Source organism: Gorilla gorilla, chromosome 2 (genome assembly GCF_029281585.2).
Source record: "Gorilla gorilla gorilla isolate KB3781 chromosome 2, NHGRI_mGorGor1-v2.1_pri, whole genome shotgun sequence".
In the NCBI taxonomy this organism is placed as follows: domain Eukaryota; kingdom Metazoa; phylum Chordata; class Mammalia; order Primates; family Hominidae; genus Gorilla; species Gorilla gorilla.
Window position 1 is genome coordinate 182,806,785 of NC_086017.1, and position 25,063 is coordinate 182,831,847.

The 25,063-nt window shown below is 38.9% G+C and overlaps 1 protein-coding gene across 3 annotated transcripts in view; it reads right to left on the reverse strand.

The window, feature by feature from the left end:
* PLD1 (phospholipase D1) overlaps positions 1 to 25,063 on the reverse strand; it is a 209,754-nt gene that overhangs the window by 121,299 nt on the left and 63,392 nt on the right. For all 3 annotated transcript variants that reach the window (XM_063704354.1, XM_055381467.2, XM_055381468.2), the window contains exons 2-8: positions 15,519 to 15,709; positions 15,160 to 15,287; positions 13,120 to 13,265; positions 12,496 to 12,601; positions 11,068 to 11,133; positions 3,630 to 3,688; positions 2,310 to 2,402 (exon numbers count right to left, since the gene is read on the reverse strand). In XM_063704354.1, the coding sequence (XP_063560424.1) occupies positions 2,310 to 2,402; positions 3,630 to 3,688; positions 11,068 to 11,133; positions 12,496 to 12,601; positions 13,120 to 13,265; positions 15,160 to 15,287; positions 15,519 to 15,678 (758 nt within the window). In that variant the 5' untranslated portion in view covers positions 15,679 to 15,709. The remainder of the gene's footprint in view (positions 1 to 2,309; positions 2,403 to 3,629; positions 3,689 to 11,067; positions 11,134 to 12,495; positions 12,602 to 13,119; positions 13,266 to 15,159; positions 15,288 to 15,518; positions 15,710 to 25,063) is intronic.

Sequence of the window (25,063 nt, forward strand, 5' to 3'; positions counted from 1 at the left end):
AGTTGTATAACCATCACCACTGTCTAGTTCCAAAATATCTTCATTGGCCCAAAAATAAACCCCATACCAGTATCAAATTAGTAGAAAGCAACCTCCTCCCCACTCCCTGGAAACCCTTTATCTACTTCTGTCTCTACAGATTTGTCTATTCTGAAAATTTCTTATAAATAAGAATGATATAATATGTGCCTTTTTGTACCTGGATTTTTTCATTTATCATGTTTTCAAGGTTCATCCACATTGTAGCATGTATCAGAACTTCATATCCTTTTCCATTTAATTTTTAGATTTTTATTCAGGTGTAATTCACATATCGTAAAATGCACCTTTTAAAAGTTCACAATGCAATGGTTTTTAGCATATTCACAGAGTTGTGCAACCGGCACTACCGTCTTATTTCAGAATATTTTCATCACCCCATAAAGAAACTCCATGACCATGAATGGTCTTCATTTCTCTTTTTTTAATGTATTTTTAATTTCTGTGGGTACATAGTAGGTTTATATATTTATGGGGTATATGAGATACTTTGATACAAGCATATAATGTGTAATAATTACATCAGGATAAATGGGGTATCCATCACCTCAAGCATTATCCTTTATGTTACAAACAACTCAATTAGACTCTTTTATAGTTATTGTAAAACATACAATTAAATTAGTATTGACTATAGTCACCTGTTGTGCTATCAAATACTAGATCTTAATTATCCCATTTGTTTGTATCCATTAACCATCCCCACTATTCCCCTCCACACTGCCTTTCCCAGCCTCTGATAAAATCTCCACGAGTTCAGTTGTTTTAATTTTTAGCTCCCACTAGTAACTGAGAACATGCGAAGATTGTCTTTCTGTGCCTGGCTTATTTAACTTAACATAATGACCTCTAGATCCATCCATGTTGCAATGACGGGATCTCATTCTTTTCTATGGCTGGATAGTACCCCATCATGTGTATGTACATTTTCTTTATCCATTCATCTGTTGATGAACACCTGGGTTGCTTCCAAATCTTGGCTATTGTGAATAGTGCTGCAACACAGATGGAAGTGCAGATATATCTCTGATATACTGATTTCCTTCTTTTGGGTATATACCTAGACGTGGAATTGCTAGATCATATGGTAGCTCTATTTTGAGTTTTCTGAGGAACCTCCAAACTGTTCTCCATAGTCGTCGTACTAATCTACATTCCCATCAACTGTGTATGAGGGTTCCCTTTTCTCCACATCCTCACCAGTATGTTATTGCCTTTCTTTTTGATAAAAGCCATTTTAACTGGGGTGAGATGATATCTTATTGTAGTTTTCATTTGCATTTCTCTGATGATCAATGATATTGAGCACCTTTTCATACACCTGTTTGCCATTGGTATGTTTTCTTTCAAGAAACGTATATTCAGATCTTTTGTCCATTTTTAAATCAGATTATTAGATTTGTTTCCTATAGAGTTCTTTCTGGTTGTTAATCCCTTATCAGATAGGTAGTTTGTAGGTATTTTCTCCCATTCTGTGGTTTATCTCTTCACTTTGTTGATTGTTTCCTTTGCTGTGCAGAAGCTTTTTAACTTGATGTGATTTATTCCTTTTATGGCTGGATAATATTCCACTCTATAGGAATACCACATTTTGTTTATCCATTCATCAATTGATGAACATTTGAATTGTTTCCACTTGTAAGGCTATTATCCATAATACTGCTATTATAATACTGCTATAGAAAAGTTTTATTGTAGACGTATTTTTTCAGTTCTCCTAGGTGAATCCCTGGAATTGCTGGGACATGTGGTAACTATGTTTAACAGTTTAAAGAACTGCCAGACTGTTTTCCAAAGTGGCTGCACCATTTTACATTTCCATTAACAATATCTGCGGTTTCTCTACAGAAAATATTCTAGTTCCTCTACACCCTCACCACCATTTGTTATTGTCTATCTCTTTGATTATAGCCATCCTTACGGGTGTGAAATTGTATCTCATTGTGGATTTGATTTACCTTTCCATAATGACTAGTAACGTTGAGCATCTTTTCGTATACTTATTGGCCATTTGTACATCTTCTTTGGCTGGCCAATTTCTGCGTTCTTTGTCCTTGGGTTTTCATGAATATAATTTGTACACTTTGCCTACAAGTTCAGCTTTGGGTAGAATATTTAAATGGATGCTGGAATTTGGATTTTAAAATATAATTAAAAATTTGTTCTGCCATGGCTTTTAAAGGATTTATAATTTAAAACTGGTATGTAAAACTAGCCCAAATACCCAGTGTATTAAAACAAACAAATACGCAAAACTCACTAATTCCTACCTTTTTGACCATCTGTAGCAGGCTCTTCCCTGACCACAGCAATTCAAGCCTGGTATTCTGTGTCCTCCAGATCTTTTCATTATCATACCTTCTCTGAAAGAGACAGAAAATTAACCCATCACCTTCAAATTTCCCACTCCCACTTAGCTTGTACAGCCTCCCAACATGAGACTAAATAAACCATCTCATTCTCACATGACTTTCCTCCCTACTCTCTCCTCCTCGCTCTCAACTAGCTCAGTGCCCTGTTAGGCCGGGTACTCTAGAGGCGAACCCTAAAACACACTGGTGAGATATAGCCCCTTCAGCAATCAGGGCAGTGTGATTCTGTTGTGCACTACACAGGACCTTAAGCATCCTGTCTCCTGGCTCTAAATGTTGAGTGTTCCCGTTAACTCGTCATTAATGGGTGCAGCACACCAACATGGCACATGTATACATATGTAACAAACCCGCACGTTGTGCACATGTACCCTAGAATTTAAAGTATAATAAATATATATAAATATAAAAAATGTTGAGTGTTCCCTCCTCAACATTGTGACACTGTGACAAACTAAAAAAGACTCCATGCATTTCCACATGCCCGCACAGGGATGGTCCACCTGCTGTTGAGACCATGGTGCATCTCACCTACAGATTCCAGGACATCTCTGTGTCTCTTCACACCCAGTTCTAACAAACTAGTTGAGCTAGTTGAGCCATGCCAAAGGAAGCAGAGCACAGCCACTAGTTTTGAAAACAGTATATCTTAATTCTGAAAAACTTGACAAGAAAAAGCAATAACAAAGGCTAAACTTTAAAAAAACTTTTTTTGAAACAACTACTAACAATACTCTTAACTAGAACTTGAAAGTTAAGCTCTTTATGTTTTCAAGCTCTAATATTGTGAAGGAAAATTATAAACTTTCATCTGGCTATAAAACATATTTTACATAGTATTATTTTAAAATAATCATCAAAATGAGTAGTAAACATTTAACTTTATAAGGGATTATAAAAGGAGATCTTATATATTTGATTTTTAATGTATTCTCCTACACATCAGACTTGCTATAGGTATTGAACACTTCCACTGTTGGGTTAGAAAGAATCTGTGCTGTAAGCACGTGACAAAGACAGTGGAGCAGTTGCTACTGTTGTTTATCACAGGAGATGCTCTGATTTGTATGAATAATTCCATCAGTTGCTCTAACTACTGGGGAGAAGAGAAGCTAGCAGTAAAGCCAGGAGGACTCCATCACCATGGCATGCTGCTACGTTAAGTGTGAATGCAAATCAATTTTTCATACTTCTCTTTTAAGGTTTATTGCAACTTACATGCCCTTTGGTCCCAAATCATGGATGAAAGACAGCTGGCTTATATCAAGAAACTCTGTCTGAAAAGAAGCAAAAAATCCATCTTTAGCAAGCAAAACAATTCAAATTTATGCATTAAAAAACATGTATTAGGTATAGCTGTGTGTAAATACTGTTTGGTGTGCTCCACAGACTACACAGATCAATAATAATGGCATTGCACTAAAAGAGTGCAGATTAGAAGTATGTAAATAATGAAGACACATCCTACCAGATCTTCTAAATCTGAAGAGAGAGATGTGTGCCTTAATACATAGAGATAGAATGCTCAAGAAGCTTGGAGAGAGAGAGAGAGAGAGTTTATTCTCAATATTCTTTCATGTTTGTTTTTGTTACACAGGATGGATATTGTGTGGCACAGTGTACACTCAAACAATAAAAGAATGTGAGAAGCAAGTGATATTGGTGCAGGATCTGGAAGATGGACTGGATTTGGGCCTGCAGTGTGAAATGGGAAATGAATGAGGGGCTAGAACAGAAGGTCAAAAAGGTTATAGGATGTACAGTTGGGTTACAGTGAATAAGATGAAGGAAAAGAATAAAAAATTAAACAGGCTGAAAAGAGAATGGGGAGGGCTTTGAACATCAGGCATAATGAAAAGAATTATTTTTAATGAGTTGAAGAGGAAGAGAATTTTAGGCCCACCTTCACTGTATTAGAAGGTTAAAAACTGTAAATATTATAACAACAACTGTGGCTGTGTTTACTGAGTGCTAACTATGAGTTGGTGTTATGCTAACCATTTTTCATGCATTATCTCGAACCCCTTTGGAGCAGGTGCTACTTTTCCCATTGTACAGAAGCGGAAACTGAGGTTTAGTGGAAGGGTAAGCAAATATTTTCTGCAAAGAGCCAGACAGTAAATATTTTGGGCTTTGTGGGCATACATTCCATTTTGCGTCTACTTCGCTCTGCTGTTGTAGCACGGAAATAGCCATAGACGCATACATAAACGAATAACTGTGGCTGTGTTCCAATAAAACCTTATTTATGGATATAAAATATGAAGATAATCTAATTTTATGTCACAAAATATTATTATTCTTTTGATTTTTTTCAACCACTTAAAAATACAAAAACTATTCTTAGTTCACAGAACATACAAAAACAGGCAATGGGCAATGGGCAGGATTTGGTCCACGGGCCCTAGTTTGCAGGCCTCTGTTTTAGAGAAGTCAAGTAAGTTGTCCAAGATCATATAGTTAAGAAGGGATTAACTCAGTATGGTTAATTCATTATGAAGTCAGACCAAAGTCAGCATCCTCAAAACTAAGCTGGAAAAGCAAAATGTCATTCAACATTTATCTAATTCAAATTGAGTTCCTTGCATATTCTAGGTAGGTGAAAGCTAGATGTAAATGTGGAAGCATCGAAGGGAAAAACAAATCAACATTAGGTAATGTTTAGCATATGCAGATTTGCAGATCGTTTTGAAAAGTGACCAACAATAAGTTCAGTTCCTTAGGCCATGTCAACAGCAGCCTTGATAGACCAACAAAGACTAAAAAGATACTCTCCCAGCATTAGGAAGCAGACGGGAGACCAGATATGGAAAACACTACCCTCAATGAAGTTCTGTGGGATGAACCACACTAGATACATGTGAAAGTAGTTACAGAGTTATAGAATAGTGGAGGGCAACCACTTCCTAGCTGACATGACATCACAGAGGCAGGGGCATTTGATCTAGGTTTGTAAATGGGATTAGTAAAACAAAAGTTTTCCATGTAAGTTTTATACGTGATTGGACATATCTAACACTACTCTTGTAAAAAAAAATTACAAATATCTCAAGGCGTCCATCCTTGTAAGGTTCATTTAAATGCTTGCATTTTTCTATTTTCTTGGGGTTATTTGCAGAAAATAGGTCTTTAAAATTCAAAAGGACTTAAATATCTTTTTAAAATCCTAAGTCAAAGGTATCTTCATATAGCATTTTTTAAATTGAGAATTTAAAAAGTCAAGGTCTCAGTCAGGCATAGTGGCTCACGCCGGTAATCCCAGCATTTTGGAAGGCTGAGGTGGGTGGATCACTTGAGGTCAAGAGTTCAAGACCAGCCTGGCCAACATGGCAAAACCCCATCTCTATTAAAAATACAAAAATTAGCCAGGAGTGGTGGTGCATGCCTGTAATCCCAGCTACTCAGGAGGCAGAGGCTGAGGCAGGAGAATCACTTGAACCCGGGAGGCAGAGGTTGCAGTGAGCGGAGATCGTGCCCCTGCACTCCAGCCTGGGCAACACAGCAGGACTGTCTCAAAAACAAACAAAAAACACCTCAAGGTCTTTACATTTCATTTCTTATATAAAACAGTGATTCACTCAGTATCATGCATTTTTATCTGGTTTGTGAAAATGCTTCTTAATTGGAAAAGGTAATCCTATGGGTTATTGGAAATGATTCACAGATTGCCAGCCATAAAATCCAAAATATTTTAAAATCCTGAGTCATAACTTTTATCTCTGGAGAGCAGACAAATAATGTCAGTCCTAGTTTACATTTGAAGACTATAGTCTACTACAGAGGCATAACTAACTTATGCAAAGTCCCAGAACAACCGAAGGGAAGAATAGGAAATGAAAACAAAAATCAAGGAAGCCACTAATCTAATGCCTGGATATTTTCTTATTTACATAGCTGTTATCATCAAATAGTTGACAACAGAAATATTCTCTGAAATCATTCAGAAATCATAACTTTTGGAGTATATCATAACAAAATTGCTAAGCGTAAAGAATCTCAGCTAAGTAGACAAGCACATATTAATAATGTAGAAAATTGAAAGTTACACATTAATATGAAATTTAATTTATCCTAATGACTTAGTAAAGTTTGACTGGAGAGAGATTTCCAGAAGGAACCAGGCCTATTATACAGAAAAAAAAAATCTGGCAATAAACGTTTTTCTAATACAGAGTTATCAAATTGAAAGTAAATGTGTCAGGGTCAACTGAGAGGCAAACCTAACTAATAAAAATTGAAATTTAACAAAGATGATGTTGTCCAAACTTCTTAGTACATCTTCAGTGATAAGAATTTCATTATCCATTTGGGCAAGTGATTCTCAGGAATAAGAATTTAAAGATCAATTTAGCCTAACAGTATTTCGCAGGGCTTATTCCATTGATCTTTTGAGTAATGTATAATCAATACCTTTTTGTCTTTTTTTTTGGCAAAGGAATTTGTAAAATATGAATACAATTGAAATAATGTTGCAATGCAATAATGTTCTTGGCACTAGGTGGAAAGTGGTCTCAAGTAAAAAATTCCAACGTGATCTACCAATTGGATACTAAAAACGTTAGAGAAACAGAGAAGCAAAAATATTTCCATGCCAAGAGACATGCAACAAGCCCTAGGGGTAACAAAAAATCCTGAAAATTACTTGGCAATCACGTACACAACTGCCCCTTCCACCCATCCTTGTATTGTAAGAGAAGGGTGACTTTCAGAGGCTCCTTTTATTTACCAGGTAGCAAAAACTCAAGTAAATGGCCAGGTGGGAAATTATCAGATACAAGGAAGGTAAGAGCATTGAGTTGGGCAATGTCCTTGTAGACTCAGGTACTCCAGGAAAGGCAGGGAACAAAGAGGACATCTAATCTATGAAGGAAACTGGGAGGCTGGGCAAAGGCCTAAAGTCCTTCTCAACGCTAAGACTCAATCATAAGAAAGAAAATATTTCCCTTAATTTGAAGATGCAGCTGTTCAAATTAGTATAGCTTTTCCCTGTTGGAATGAAAACACTGTGTGCACGTTTATTCTTTACCTACTCTTCCCCTCAAGTTAAAGTTCATTCTACAAAACAAGGGAGAGGTAAACTCAGTATTATTGATCTGTGGGATGTTTTACCCAAGGATTTCAAGCTAATCACCTTCTTGGGGATAAGAAATCTAAGTCACATAAGTTAAATGATTTACTTCAAGGTAGAGATACGATCCTATCACCTTAGGGCCCTTCTCTTGGAAATTGTACAATTTGTTCCATTTCTAGATTTTAATCTCAGGTATGAAAAAGGTACATTTATTGCTCCTTATTCCTCTGATTTTAATTCCCTGGAAGATAAGCATTTTCCAGTTACTAATGAAAATGCCTAGCTAGTGAGTTCTCTACTACAGCCAGCACTAATACAATTTCAGAATACAAAAGGAATTCTTGTTTGAGATTTTTTTGTATGTTAGTACACAACTCAGATATTGCTATTTTTTTACATATTTATGCTTAGAGTAAAGAGGAAATACATTTGTCCCCATTTTACAAATGAGCAAAGAAAACTGAACAAATCACCAGTGGTCTCTGAGGCAACTGTCTGATGATGACTACACTAAAACACTAGGATGCTCTGCTTTGCAGAACCACAAAAAGGAAAAAAAAAAAAGAATTAAAAGCAGAGGAAGTCTTCATAATCATGGGAGAGAAGGTCTGAGCACAAACCCAACCAATGGCTATATAAAAGTGAGAGGAAAGAACTGTCCATGTCTAATTTCAGAGGCTACTTAAGAAAAATAATGTCAGTGCTTAGAACCCTAAACCAAATTCCTTTGGGGAAAATCCTATTACACAAACACCTTTATAATAAATCTATCTCCACTTTTTTTTTTTTTTTTTTTTGGCAGAGTCTTCCTCTATAACCCAGGCTGGAGTGCAGTGGCGCAACTGTGGCTGACTGCAACCTCCGCCTCCCGGGTTCAAGCGATTCTTCTGTCTCAGCCTCCCAAGTAGCTGGGATTAAAGGCGCCCACCACCATGCCTAGCTAATATTTGTATTTTTAGTAGAGACGAGGTTTCACCATGTTGTCCAGGCTGGTCTTGAACTCCTGACCTCAGGTTATCCACCTGCCTTGGCCTCCCAAAATGCTGGGATTGCAGGCATGAGCCACTGTGCCCAGCCCTGTCTCCACTTTTTAAAGTGGTCTAACTTTACCAAGACATTTCTAAGCTGATCATAGCATTTTAGTTTAGTTCTCAAACTCCTGATGATAAGAATCACTTGAGCTATTTGTTAAACACACTTATTCCAAATACAGATCTGGATGGCCCTATAGAGATAAAGAACATATCCTATTCAGTCCCTTGACCTATGATCCATGATTCTATCTGCTTATGGACCTGAATTAACTTAAAATAGGTTTGTTTTATACTTATAAAAGTATAAATTTATTATATACATGTTAAAATAACTTTTACTATGCTTTTTACAGACAGTAAAGCATTTTTTAACAGATACTTTTTTAGTATTTCTCACAATTACGGAAGAAAACAGATAAATTCCAATCTCATTTCACAAATATGAGGCAGAGGTCTACAGATCTAGTCTTTAGGCCAGACTACATTTAAAGAAAAAGAATGTTAGAGAATTAATGTATATCAAATTGTATCCCATGCTTGAATCATATTGAACAATTCAGCTGTTGGAGAGAATAATCTCAGTAACCATCGAAAATGAGAGGGAGGCTGGGCACGGTGGCTCACGCCTGTAATCTCAGCACTTTTGGGAGGCAGAGGCGGGCAGATCACAAGGTCAAGGGATCGAAATCATCCTGGCCAACATGGTGAAACCTCGTCTCTACTAAAAATACAAAAATTTGCTGTAATCCCACCTGTAGTCCCAGCTACTTGGGAGGCTGAGGCAGGGGAATCGCTTGAACCCGGGAGGCGGAGGTTGCAGTGAGCTGAGATCATGCCACTGCACTCCAGCCTGGGAAACAGAGCAAGACTCCATCCCAAAAAAGAAAAAAAAAAAGAAAATGAGAGGAGAATCTATTCACAGTCAGTTGCTAATGAGGCTTTCCCTTCCAAAGGAAATGTTTATAGGTCACTCTGGGATTTCTAAATACAACATGGCCTAACTTTGAAAATATTTTTATGACTGGAAAAGTCATTAAAATGAACACTTTTTAAATGTAAACATTCTTTAGTCAACAGTAGAATCCCAAATGTAGAAAAGTACATGAAAAGAGAAGAATGAACTCACCAAGAACGGTTACAGCCAAAAGAAATAGTAAAAGTAAAGTCACAGGCAGGCAGAAAAGTAAAAGAAATGGAAAATTATTGCATATGGGCACTAATACACATTTAAATAGTTGTCTGTTAAAGAAAATATCATGTCGGATTTCAGACAACACAAGAGGAGGTATCATTTTTATTAACAATAGTAGTAGTATCCTTATTCATTGTTATTTCAACAATACAAGTTCCTGAGTCCTAGAAGAAAAGAAACCCCTGCCTCCCATCATCCTTCTCTTGATATCCTCTGGTGCAACCCAAATTCCTGTTTTCCTGAGAAAACCCTTCTCCAGGTTTATGAAGACATAGAAGCTCCCTCAAGTCCATTGAATGCCCCAGTGCAAGCTGCTGCTGGAGGCAGGTAGTGACCTAGATCCAGGTCACCTGTGTGTAATGGGACAGCTGGATGTATATTTGGACCAGACTCCAAACCGTGTGCTGCAAGGCAGCAGGAAGGCAGCTCCTGTCATGAGAAACTCGCAGAGCCAAGTGCTCTTGCATCCTCTCCAAAATACACTAAAGTCTTTACTGTTTCGGTTTATGTGTTTATGTGATGCCATTCTCTAAACTAGCGGACAAATCACAATTGCACCAACTCTAGAGTTCTGCACATATATAATATAGATGCATACAGCCCCCATAACCATACAATTCATACAAATGCATACATACATACAATAAACCAATGCATTCTCAGTTATCCAGGCCTCTGAATAATTGAAGGCTAAACCTTTAAAAACACCCCACCTTTAATAGTGCAGAGCTAATTGTTTGCTGACACTAGAAAACCCACTCCCTCCCTGCTTGCCAGCTGCATACCCCAAGCTTAATCTCTGTGGCTGCATCTAAGCCCCATCACCTCTTCTTTCTTTACTTGGATTCCTCAAGGGTTTTTTCTTTCCTAGCTTTTCCCATGCTTCTCACTTTCACATGAAAAGACAGGCCTTTAACAGGCATGACAAACCAATCAGATGGCAATCGCCCTATGCACCACAAAATCTTCAGGCATTCAACTCCACTCAACTGTTTTCATCACTTACTACTCAACAGTTACTCTTTGTAGCTAAAAAATGCTTTTTGGCATTTTCCTGGAAACCTGAGAAGAGAAGAAGGTTGATTTCTAGATAATCTAGCCTATAGCAGCATTTCAAGTTCATTTAAATCTATTGTTATAGACATATTAAGTTCTACTCAACTTTTTAAAACAGCATCACACCACTGTAAACTGGATCCTTGCTGTAAAATCAACTTTGTATTCACTTAATTTATTTTAATCCAAGGACGAATGTAGATGTGGATACAATCACTTGTGTTATTAAAATGATCCAAAATTTAGCTGACAATTTACTATAGTGAAAATTACTCCAAACTTAAATCACTGACTAGTACTTACTGTGGCATGATAGTTTCTATACATGGGCATTTTTAGTATCTTTGTCAAGTAATCTTCCAGTTGTTTCTGTAATGCAAATATTTTAGATAAGTGTTAACATGGTCATATTTATTTTTAAAAATTAAACAGTAGTGACAATGATGAGATCATCATTTTCATCTTAACTTCTACAAGTTATTCAATTATTTATTAATATAATCATGGAGCAAGGAATCCTGAATAGCATTAAGGTGTTATTTCCATATTTCTCTTGAACTATTATTTAAATATCTTCTTACTGTTTAACTTTCCATATGCTTAGGTCTTCTATAAACTGCTGACAAGCCCTATTATATATATATATATATATAGCTATTATAGAAGGACTTGCTATAAGTTGTTTTAAAGCATTTGTTGATATTACCAAAAACTTTCAATTTTTTTCAATTCTAACACTGAAGTTACTGAAAGATACACTACAAATTTTAAACAGCTTTTCAGGAAACAAAGGTGGAGAAAGGTTAAAAGACTTTCTAGTAGAATGTACTGATTTTAAATATGCTAAACTGTGTGTGGAGGCAGATGGGGAGTAGAGGGATATAGGCTTGGGACACTGGAGCAACATATGTCAATCACATTGACCATGATATAAAATCCAGCATGCTTTTGCTGAATCACTAAGTGTCATTTTCAGTTGAATTCATACATGTGCACACAGTAAACCAAAACTATATAATTTTATATGTCTAGGTATCTTTGAAAATATTTGGTCCAGATGCCTACAAAGATTTTAAACAAGATGACAACTACAAAGGAGAAATCAAACATTCCCTCTGGAACATAAATGTTTCAGATTACAAAACAGAACTGACAGAAATTAACAAACACTTGTTCATTTTCTAGTAAAAAAAATTAATTGTCCACACTCTGCAGCACCCATCTTGGAAGCAGAGCAGGCAGAAGTGCCCCTCCTCTGGAGTTTTCTGTCCCAATGCTGTGCCTGTCTGTACTCCGTCATACTCTTCTCAGGCCCTAACTGCTCCATCTATAGTTTAGGAATGAGATTTTACATATATTTAAGATAGGCTATTACAAACACGGAAACTCATGTATGGAAAATATAATTTTAAAAGAGTAGATCTCAAAACCCACAACAATGAGTTCAATCTTTGACTCACAATAAGCCCAAGGAGGTTCTAGCAGGGAGAACAGCTTCTTCATAATGTCAAGTCCTAACCAAGAACGCTCTTCCTCTTCTGAGAAAATGCACTGTATGGCTTGGGGAAAGAAGGGACTACCTAACTAGTTCCAGAAAAGCTAAACCAGTCTGGGGATCAATGAGTGGATGAGAGGAGTTGTAGCCAGGCCTACTTCACCCCTCAGTAGATGCTGTGTTTCTACAGCACTGCAAAATTAGGTTTAAAACCACAGAATAGTGGAGAAACTTACTCTTCTACCAAGGAATTGTTCTTCTCTTATCATGTTTTCAGATGAACGGGGCAAACTGGGCATCTCTCGAGGCTCCTCTCTGACGTTTTGCCTCCTAAATGTGTGTCTAAAACACAAACACACAGAATGCAAACACCTACTAGATTATTCTGTGACTATGACTTTAGTATGTCTTTCATGAGATGGCATGTTTTTAAGAGAATATTTAATTGAAAATATCTACCAACAATAGACTAGTTAGCTGATATTGTGAATTAAATACACTTTTTATTTATTTATTTTAAAGATTGAATGTGGTCTGTCACTCAGGATGGAGTGCAGTGGTACAATCATGCTCACTGCAGTTTTAAACTCTTGGGCTCAAGCAATCCTCCTGTTGTAGCCTCCTGAGTAGGTAGAACTACCATCACCACGTGCCACCACGTCCAGCTAAATTTTTAATTTTTTTTGTAGGGAGGAGGTCTTGCTACGTTACACAGGCTAGTCTCAAACTCATGGCCTCAACTGATCCTCCTGCCTCAGCCTCCCAAAGTGGTGAGATTACAGGTATGAGCTACCACACCCAGACAAAATACACTTTCCATTCAACTTGTATACTGGCATAATTAATTCCAAAATGGTTACCTTCTAGTGGGAATGGGGATTCGGATAAAGGCTTTGTACTTGAGCAGCTCTCTGTGAAATTCTTGAAAATGCTTGAATTTCCTCTTAACTTGCCATTTAAATTCCCCATGTGTTAATTCAATAGTGTAAAGATTAATACTTGGTACCTACAGTGATACATAAAAATGTTTGATATTTTAGATAACAACAAAAATTCCAAAAGCTTTCAGTGAACAATATTTAACTAGTAACAGAGAAGTATACTTAAGTCCAGCCTACTTATTTTGTGTAAGTACTTAAGTAAATTTGTTTCAAAAGCAGCCAATTGCAGAAATAATATTCTCTAAATGTTCACTTGATGAATTACATAAGACAAACTTTCAATCACACGAGACGATTCCTACAAATGCTGTTCCTCCAACATATGTGCTTGTATGCATCCACTCACACACACACCTGAAATGAAGAACTAGGTGGAGGAGACAATGAGAAAGGCCCTAATTAGCCTTCAGGGGTCCAGTCCACAAATATAAGCCGTGAACCAGGCAATTGGCAGGGGTGAGAGGTATTGTATACTAACAGCACCATCTTGGCTGTTTTTGTTCTTCAGAAATGGCACGACATGCCTTCTCTCCTTCTCTTGTGAAACACATTCCAAGGTCCAGCCTGGTCTATACCACCCACCCACCCTAAGGAACCACCAGTGTTAAGGATGGGTGGGTGGAAAAAGTGACTGCAGTAATGAGTATACAGTGTATACTTGTATAATATAATACACATGTATTATTATTACTAAATCTTCATAACAAACCTATAATGTAAGCACTGTTATACCCTTTATTCAGAAGAGGAAACAGGAACAGAGAGGTTAAGTCACTCATTCAAGATCACAAGGCAAAGATGAATTAAACCATGCAGTCTGGCTCTAGAGTCTGTCATTTACCCCCACATGTTATTATCTTTCAATCTAAATGCTGGCAGGTGAAATAAGAAAACAAAGCTCATCTTAGAGACATTTCTGAGTGAGTTGTGCTCAGTGGTGTATCAGGGAGACATGGACCTGAGTCACAGGGAAAGCCTAAACCAGAGGCTAACACCAAAGTGAGTGTAAACTGGGAGTCAGTACATGTGCAGGTAGGCTGGGACACAGCACCAGGCAAAACCACCCAGAAAGCAATGCAGCGCATGCCACCTCCAAAAGACAAGGAGGAAGAGAAGGCAAAGCATGCCCTGACAGCTGGTTATTAATCTGTGCTTCCCCTGAGGCAGGAGGCAGTGGTGGCCTTACTCTGCCATGGCTAGATCTTAGCCTGAAGGGACAAAGGTCACCACCCTGCAGCAATTGTCCTCCCCCGGAGACTTAACAACTGCAAAATCCAGCCAGGAACAGAGAAAAGTAGCTACCCTAACAGCTTCTTCTAGTCCAATCCATTTCAAAGGGCATAACTTTGATTGTTGAAGACATTTTACTCCAAAGCCTTTTCAGCATTCAATGAAATATCACGTGAATGAGGACTAAAGGATGGTTTTCTAGGAACCAATCAGAGAGGCAGAGTATGCCTGCAGAATTCTCTCAACAGTATTTTGAGGTAATGGCACTGGCCTATCCAGTATCCTGGCTTTTTTTCTTAAGAGCCAGGTAGCACCAACATTTTCATGCTAAATAAACATTAGGAAAGCTAAAATTCTTGTTGACTTGTACCTGCCATGCAAGGTGGAATAAATATGCATCAAGAGTCCAAATGAAACAGAAAACTGGGGAGAGAAGAAGATTAAGAGAGGCACTTTGCAATTTATTAAACTGTTAATTTGCCTTACATGCCTTTTTAAAAGAAAGAGCTTTGGCTCAAATGAAGAAAGAGGAATATAAGAATGAAGATTAAATGGGAAGGAGGCAAAAACTTGACAGGTGAAAATGACTTGGAAATGATAGATACATAAAAACAAACAAACAAAAACCTACAAACATGATCATAGCTAAGAGGGAGGAAAATGAAAGGCTATGTACTAATTCACATATATTGACAAAAGAAAAAAGGGTGAGTCCATAAACGCTCTGACCCTTGTTGTAGATGTGAAGCGTTCCACTTCCAGAACTTGTGCTTTTATTGGACAGCCGGAGAGATACGTCTGTATATTAGGCTCCTTAAATCCTTGAGTGTTATAAATAGCAGAGAAAGGGATATACACTAAAAAAAAAAAAAGTAAAGTTAATGCAATATATGATTAGCATAACTTGTCTTTTACAGGCATTCTTTTAAGAATCACGTGTTAAAACAAGTAAGCCTCTTATAAAATGATCTGAGCCCAGTGTTACATCTGCAAGGAAAATCAATCATTTGCTGGTTACTTCAAATCTGTGCTCTTCCGACCAACCGAGATAAACTCTTTTCTTCCCCACTCAGATCATCCGTCTTTACCTTCTTGTATCTTGGGATCGCTGGGAGACACGTCGTATTCTACCTCCTCTCCCTCAAAGTGGAGTTCCCGTGTGTCCAGATTTTCTATGATATTACTCATGTCAGCAGCAATTTTCTGCAGTGCAGAGGTATTTACCCGTGGCTCGTTTTTCAGTGACATGTTAACTTTGGACAGAGTAAAAGCAAAGGGGCTAGGAAAGAAGAAAAGGGTTACAAAGACTTAGCATTTTGATAACATAAAATGCTATTCCACAATTTGAATCCAGACTTAGATACAGCATATGGAAACAATTCAGCCTGCTCTGTGTGAGCCTCAGTTATCCAAAACAACCTTTTAGTTTATGTTCCTGTTTAACATTTAAAGGATTCCTAACTTGTAAATTAAAACAGAGTACTTAATTGAAAACAAGAGAAAAAAGAAAAAAGAAAAAAAAAGCAACACCACATTGAATGCCAACATTTCTCTCATCCAACTTTATTAACTTGGATAAGTAATTCAAGGGAGATTGGTTTGGGAAAGCTTATTCAGAGAAAGAAATAGATTATTTGCTGTAATAAATACAGCTGAAGAAAGAATATCATGAAAAATAAGCAACTCTAAATATTTCCTAAAGAAAATTTAGAGTATTTCACATATTGAAATATATAGATTTAGAAATATTTTTAAGATAGCATAATATTTCTACATTTTCTCTGTAGGTGATATCCCAAGCAAAGTGTATATTACCTCTTCAAGATAGGAGATTTTGGCCATGACTTTACGTGAGGTATAATAACGTATGTGTCTTGAAAGGAAATTGATTAATATACCTATTCCGAAAGACATCTGAGGTGCTAGAATTATACTTCCCTCCTTTTTTTTTCTTTAAAGAAAACCAGTTCTGTTTCATTCTGACATTTAATAACACAAGTCGTTGCACATCAGTACCCAGGGCAGAAGAGTTCACATGGATATTATTTTTCATGTAAAATATTGAGATTCAAGCTTTGCACACTGTCATCAGAGTTGGATGAAACGTCTGTTTTGCCTGATGTAGAAATAATCTGTTAAAACCAGGCCCTAAAATGGAAGGACGCTCATACCAGTAACTCTTTGGCACATGTTCATTTCTTACTGCAAATCACAAACACTGAGCATCCACCACATGTGAGATGAGATGAATGAAAACGTGAAGGTGAATAAGGCAGGCCCCTGTGATTAAGGAGCACCTGATATGGGTGAGGAAAATGAGGCACATAACCCAAAGTTCACCCCTGGCCTCCTCCAAGGTCTTGGGCTTCTTGAGATTGAAATTTGCCCAGGTGAAGACACTTAGCTGGGTCTCTCCTGCAGGTGCTATCAAAAAGCTAAGTGGCTATATGGGAAATGCTAAGAAAGTCTCAGGCAAACTTACACAGCCCTTATTATAACTCAATGAGTCTCGAAAACCTATACTTTTATGTCTGGGAGAAAGAGACCGTGTTTGGAAATTCAAAAATGGGAGTGAAGGAGGGAGGTTCTGGTTTGGCCAGACATATAAAATTCATATATCTACGTTCCCTGGAAGTATGTAATCGATCATGTTTCTTTCTCTATGTTGCCTGTAAGAAAGCTTGGAGCCAAATTTGTGGCCTACTATAGCAAAGTATAGGACTGTCTCTTTCCTTCAACTTTCCCTCCCACTTCTAATTTATACCATAATAGTTAATAGTTACTAATTGTTTAGAATGCTCCTCGCTGGTGATAATTGTTCACATACATTATCTCATTTGTCATTAATAATAAATCTGTGAGGGTTTGTTATTTCTATTTTGAGCATGACAGGAGTTTGCCATCCCCTCTTTATAGATAAGGAAACTGAGACAAAGAAAGACTAAGTAACTTGACCAATATTTTAAACAATCTGTCAAGGTCACACAGCTGGTAAGTGGTGAAGAAGGGACTGGAATTCAGGTTTCTCTAACCCAAAAGTCGATATTCTCAACCACAACCTTTATCTTGCTATCTATTCTTTGTAGATATGTAAGCGCTTTGGAATAGATGGAACAGTTAATATAAATAAGTACCCTGGGGCAAGTCCATTTAAGAGCAAACCCTAACAGGAAGAATTGGAAATAAACTCCTGCAACTCGGTTACCACAGGATGAAGCCATTTAAATTCCCAGGGTCTTTGTTTCCTCTCTATAAATCGAGGAGGTTGAGCCATTTCATCTCTAGAGCTCTTTTAACACGAAAACCCTAACTGTAGATAAGAGATGCCATAAAAGTGTTCAGCCTCCCTTATAATTTAATTACTTTAACCCTTTTCCTATCCCAAGAGATTAATCAGAGTAGTTTTGCATTTGGGTAAGAGAAGCAGGTAGCAGAATGTTTTCTAACCTGGATAACTTAATTAAGATCTATTCAGCCTCCATTGAGGAGCCGTTGCCCTTGGTCAAAATCAAAATATGTATGTCCTTTCCTCTTCATTCAACAAACACTTAACAATGTGTCAGATTTTACTTTATTTAAAATACAAGGTAATGAAAAATTTGGAGGAAAAGAGACAAGGAAAAACAGATAAGAAATTACATCATATCATTGCAGCTTGTTAATTTTTAAAGACTTCAGATATTTTTATTGATTAAACAGACTTATTAACTTTGCCAACTTTCTTAACATAGTGAAGAAAAACAAAGGTTACTCCAAATAACCTTCCTTTTGAACTATGTGCTGATCTTAAAAATGCCTGTTAATTTTAAGAAATACAAAGACTACAGTAATCTACACAGTGTTACAGAGCCAATGCACCAAGCTGAAATAAATATCTGACTTCAGATAGAGAAAAAAGAAGCATATTCACTTATGAAAAACTTGAAGAGTGAGACATGAAACAAAGAAAACATCTTATCATTTATCAAGTGTTTATTACATGCTAAACACAATTTTAGCACAGTTATGTTATTTAATACTCACAATGACCCTACCTGGTAGGTATGATTATTCTGAGAGATTTAGTTAAACAATCGTCCAAGGTCACTCAACTTGTGTCAGTGTTGAGTTTATAAAGCAGATTTTGTCTGGCTCTAAAATCTTATGGAGCTGGTTACAGAGGCCCATAATTACTTTTATTTTATGGGCTTGAATGTCTATAAATCTAAATTAATCTTTTATATGAAGTTTAAGTCCTGTGACAAGACATGTCCTCTACTTTAGTCACCATACCTTGGAAGGGATCATACTAATCCCACAGTCACCTCAATTATGAAAACAACATATCTCAACAGCTTCCTGAGTTTCTTCTTAGCCTTTTACTTTTATGGTTTATAATATTTTATAAGATCATGTGGAACTTCAATGGACCCAATGCATTTGCAGACTTGTTCATGCTTTTGTAAAGACTTTACTATTTAACAATAGACAATGAAAGAAGTGATTTGTCTATCTCTACCTTTACTTGTGTCCATGGGCATTGTGTGCTGACTTTTCATCCAACCATTGTATTGTTGGTTTCATTCTTGAATATCAAGCTGCAAAACCATCTACGCTCCTATGTTGTCAAATCTTCATTTATCAGTCAATGTTTTCTTTCATCTAAAATAATCTATAATAGGGGGTGAGCAGCTGCCACAGGCACAGCCTATATTAGCCAGCAATGGGATAAGGGCTTCAGTGTTTACACTTGAGATAATGCAATTGATTTTGTTACCTCCTTATAAAATTATACTGCAAGATCATTATCTCTTTCAGTACCAAGAAGAGATGGTGCCCATGGAGAGATAAGAGCAGCTGTGTTTTACTTCTGTTTGCGTATGTATCTGGAAAGCAAATAAGGGTTTTTTTTATTCTCGTTTTGAATTATAGAACTGAAAATCTTTGCAGGGAAGATTTAATGACCTCCAGTTATTCAGTGATGAAATCAGATAATTTTCTATTCTCGATTTTCAACAAGATTGGGAAGGAGAACATCAAAGAGAAGCAGATACTTTCCTTTTCAGATAACAAATAGATAAACATTGCCTTAACCAAAATACAATAATAATATCAACTATAATTATTGATATTAACATAAATATGAACATTAGCCAGTATTTGCTAAATATGTACTACATGCCAGGTTTTGTACAAAGTGATTAATATCATGATCTCATTTAATATTCACAATAACTTTAGGAGCTGGGTCCCATTGTTACTAGCATTTTTAATGAGTAGCTTAGAGAAGGTAGAAACTTGGCAGGGCCACAAAGCTGGGAAGTGATGAAGCTGGTGATCAATTTGATCTGACCTCAAAGCCCAGCTACTTGCCAATCCAGAGGTGGGACTAGAGGTGGGAGGAAAGATGGGCACTGGGAGACTTTTACAATTTTCTTCATATACTCTTAAAACTTTTTTTTAAAGTCAGGGTCTTGCTCTCTTGCCCAGGCTGCAGTACAGTGGTATGATCATAGCTCAATGCAGCCTTGAACTCCTGAGCTCAAGTGACCTGCCTGCCTCAGCCTCCAGAGTAACTAAGACTGTAGGCATGTACCACTACGCATGGCTAAAAAGTAAAACAATTTTTAAAATAAAAACAACCTACATTCACTCTATGAACATAGTTACGATTTACTTATTGCTCCATTTCTAACATAATATGCAAAAATACACTCATTTTTTTTTTCTAGATGCTATTGTACTTAACTGAGATAAATAAATGCAATGGATTCCTAAGCCAAAAATTATATCATAATGTATGAACGTAAAAAAAAATTATGATTAGATAGTTTAAACCCAAACTGAGTTATGGGGATATCTTGTTTTCCCATTTTTTCATGATGATGAAATAAATTAAAGGATCCATAATATATAACCTTCGAAAACACATCATACAGCAACTCTATATCTGGAACTGACTTGATGCTCTCTGAGATATAAAAATTATAAATGTGGATTCAAGTACTAAACTCAATCTTTAGTAATATAATATGACTTGGATAAATATTTTTTGAGTTTAGCTGACTTTGAATAAAGTAAATGATATTAACATATTTTACATTCCAGACTATATATTTTGAGAAAATACATTTTAAATATCCTCTGATGTTTACTTGGATCTTTGACTTTTTTTTAAAAAGGAACATTGCTTCCGCAAATATTAATGGAAGGTGATTATGTACCTTGGACAGAAAATGAGATGTCAATGGTATAAGGGAAAGATCAAATGACCTAGAATTGTTCTATCCTTACTATGAGTGTAACCTGGGCAACTACCAGCCCCAGGGTTGCAGTGTCCCTCTGTGAAATGTTCCACTCCTGCTTCCTCCCTTGGGAAGCTGTGAGGAGCAAATGTGATCATGGATACTCATCTACAGGCAAAAATCATCTTGGTTGCTAGTGTCATCTTTAATTCTATTAAAAGCTGACCCCTGAAAAAATAATCTTAGGAGAGTTTATCCTGCTTTTCATCTCTTATTTAGCTCCCAAAACTAACATACCATCTTGCAACTGTCTTTCTGGCTGGGCTACTCTAAGAATGGGTCTCTGTCATTCAACCAGTCCTGAAATTTCTGGACTGTACTACACTAAGTATAAGAGAAACCAGTAAGCCTTCCTCTGCAAAAACAATCATGGAAGGCATTAGCCAGTCAGACCCAGCTAATGCCCTTCCTTTTCCTTGCATGTCTTCCTGGCCTCATCCAACCTGCTCTCCCTGGCTGGTTATGCAATCCTTCCTTGGCATCCCCATGGCGCTCTCCACTTTTTTCACAACAGTGGCTCCTGCTCCCTTTGAGGTCCAGCATCCTTTGCAACTTTGATGAAATCTATGAACCCACTACCCCAGAAAAAAAAGAGCATGGGCTCACACACAGCATTTTGCATATATTTTCATAGGTTCATGGTTGTACTCTCAAGACCTTTAAGTGAAGAAGCATGTCCACTGAGCTGCAATCATGTGCTGATGCACTGACACATCTGTCTTCCCACTAGACAGGGACACTCTTGGGGGAGGAGGGTTAGAGTCATGGGCATTCACCACAGACACCCAGCCGAGCACCCACTCAACACGTTTGTTGATTAAGTGACATAATCAATGAGCTGTCCATAGAGAAAGCTGTCATCTCCAGGTTATTCAGTGAATGACACAAAGAGATATTATTTTCCCTCGCATACCACAGACACACTCAGATGTAGAAGCCTTCTGGTTGAAAAGCCCCTGAGAGGCGTATAACAGGTTAGAAACAGATTGGCTGCCAACGCAATCACAGCTAACACAGCAAACTGCTAATGAAGCTTCCTGTGTGCCAGGCTTTTGCTGAGGGCTTTTCATGCATCATGTCAAATGATCCTCACAGCAACTTCATGAGGAGTACTGTCATCATTCCCACTTTGCAGACAGTCTGACAGAGGTGAAGAGTCAGAAAGTCAGTAAGTCAGCTCTCAGCCTGGCTCTGGCTGACCCAAAAGCCATGCACCTGCTCCTCTTCTGCCTTCCACCTGTGCCCGTGCCAAGAAAAGGAGATGCCAAGACATGGAATCACCCAGCCGCCTTTCCTGCCCATAACCTGTGAGTACAGTTTGCTATTACGTCTATGGTTCTAAGAGTCAGAAGTCTGATACCCAAACACAGCCCTTCCACTGAGCTCCACATCTAGTCTGATCTCAGGGAGCCCAGAGCCCAGCAATCTTCCACTTACTTAACCTTCTCTCCTGGTTTTATATCACATCCTCCACGTGGCCTAACGCTGACGCTGCTTTTATCCCTGAGATATCCAGACTGGTGCTAAATACTTTGGACTCACTGTGCCCACAGAATAGGAGTTGAACTCATGTTCTCTTTTTTTCCCCTAGCTAAAAACAAAGAAACAAACAAAAACACATCTATAATGACATAAAGCAAAATGGTTACATAGCTCTTAAAATTTCCACAATTTCTGCCATTAGCTAATCTCAACTAGTAAGTATGTCATTAGGATTCTTCTGATAATGATCTATCCCAGCCATTTTTAATAATAACCCAAGAAAACCAAGGCAGCTTTATGCCATGGAGGCAACAAGAAATCCCATAAGACATCATGGTTTCCAGAAAGGACAACCTTCTAGACAGCTGTTTCACTATCCAATACTGAATTACGATATAACTCACACGTTTTGGGGCATGAAAAGCATTTCTTGATTCTCATGACTTTTCCTAAATTCTTTGACCTCTTTGAACGACCTTTTAAAAACATCCATGGCATTTGTTCTCTGGCATGAGCTTTCTAATTTCCTTTAATATATCCTAGAGTTAAATATTTCCCTCTTTGCAGTGTTATCAGCTTCTAGCTCATCTCAGTCATATCTTTGAATTCAAACTTTGCTTCCAGAGTCAAATACAAATGTTAAAGGAAATTGACATCTATTTCAAATGTTGATGGTTAAGAAAATATGATCTGTAATTTCTTGAGTGCCTGTACTGAAAGGCACGTTACAGGTATTACTTCCAATCCTCACAACAATCTCACTGGGGCCATGGGAGCTTACTGAGGCTGCACAGTTGTGAGTGGTGGGACTGATCCCCGTATGCAGGCCTCCAGATGGGCTGGGTCCATCTGCATCCCTGGCCTCTGCTCAGTAAAGATCCCCAGTCACAACTGCTCTCACTTCTTCTCCTAATGCCACCAATCATCTCAGCCTCCTTCTGGGCAAGGGCAGGGCTTTGGCACAGCCTCCATGGCATGCAGCACAGCACGTGGGCTCCACTGACCTCCAACCAGACCCTCAGAGGCACTGGCACATCCAGATGTTTTTGGATTCAGTTGAAGTGCTGCACCAGGGACGTGTTCTCTTGCTTCCTCAGGAGTTGTACGTCACGGGGGTAAGAGGAGTACAGGGAAGCAAGTCACACGGCCTGTGATACTGAGAGGTGACAACGTGCTAGCAGCCCTCGCTCGCTCTTGGCACCTCCTCAGGCCATGGCGTCCACACTGGCTGTGCTTGAGGAGCCCTTCAGCCCACGGCTGCACTGTGGGAGCCCCTCTCTGGGCTGGCGGAGGCCAGAGCCAGCTCCTTCTGCTTGCAGGGAGGTGTGGAAGGAGAGGCACCAGTGGGAACCAGGCTGCCTGCAGCACTCACAGGCCAGCATGAGTTCCGGGTGGGCGTGGGCTCGGCAAGCCCGCAGTCAGAGCGGCTGGCGCCACCCGCCCCGGGCAGTAAGGGGCTTACCACCCGGGCAAGCAGTTGTGGAGGCTACGCTGGGTCCCCCAGCACTGCCGGCCCGCCCCACCATGCTTGAATTCTCGCTGGGCCTCAGCCACCTCCCCAGGGGGCAGGGCTTGGGACCTGCAGCCTGCCATGCCCAAGCCCCTCCCCTCCGCCGGCTCCCACACAGCCGGAGCCTCCAGGGGCGCCACCCCCTGCTCCACAGCGCCAGTGCCATTGACTGCCCAAGAGCTGAGGAGTGCAGGCTCGCAGCGCCAGACCAGTGGGCAGCTCGGCCTGCAGCCCTGGCACGGGATCCACTAGGCAAAGCCAGCTGGGCTCCTGAGTTCGGTGGGGACTTGGAGAACATTTATGTCTAGCTGGAGGATCCTACATGCACCAATCAGCACTCTGTGTCTAGCTAATCTGGTGGGGACTTGGAGAACTTCTGTGTCTAGCTAGAGGATTATAAATGCACCAATCAGCACTCTGTGTCTAGCTAAAGGTTTGTAAACACACCAATCAGTGCTCTGTGTCCAGCTAATCTGGTGCGGACTTGGAGAACTTTTATGTCTAGCTGGAGGATTGTAAATACACCAATCAGCACTCTGTGTCTAGCTCAATGTCTGTAAACACACCAATCAGCACCCTGTGCCTAGCTCAAGGTTTGTAAATATACCAGTCAGTGCTCCGTGTCTTGCTAATCTGGTGGGGACTTGGAGAACCTTTATGTCTAGCTAATGGATTGTAAATACACCAATCAGCACTCTGTGTCTAGCTCAAGGTTTGTAAACACACCAATCAGCACCCTGTCAAAATGGACCAATTAGTTCTCTGTAAAACGGACCAATCAGCTCTCTGTAAAATGGACGAATCAGCAGGATGTGAGTGGGCCCAGATAAGGGAATAAAAGCAGGCTGCCCAAGCCAGCACTGGCAACCCGCTAGGGCCCCCTGCAATACTGTGGAAGTTTTGTTCTTTTGCTCTTTGCAATAAATCTTGCTGCTGCTTAGGCTTTGGGTCTGCACTGCTTTTATTAGCTGTAACACTCACCGCAAAGGTCTGCAGTTTTATTGCTGAAGCCTGCGAGACCACGAACCCACCGGGAGGAATGAACAAGTCCGGTCAGGAGGAACGAACAACTCCTGACGCACCACTTTAAGAGCTGTAACACTCACCAAGCAGGTTTGCAGCTTCACTCCTGAGGCCAGCGAGACCACGAACCCACCAGAAGGAAGAAACTCTGAGCACATCCGAACATCAGAAGGAACAAACTCCGGACACACTGTCTTTAAGAACTGTAACACTCACCGCGAGGGTCCGCGGCTTCATTCTTGAAGTCAGTGCAGACGAAGAACCCACCAATTTCGGACACAATACTAGGGCAGGTTAAGTTGCTGGCAGATGCATGCCTCTCCCCTCTCCTTCT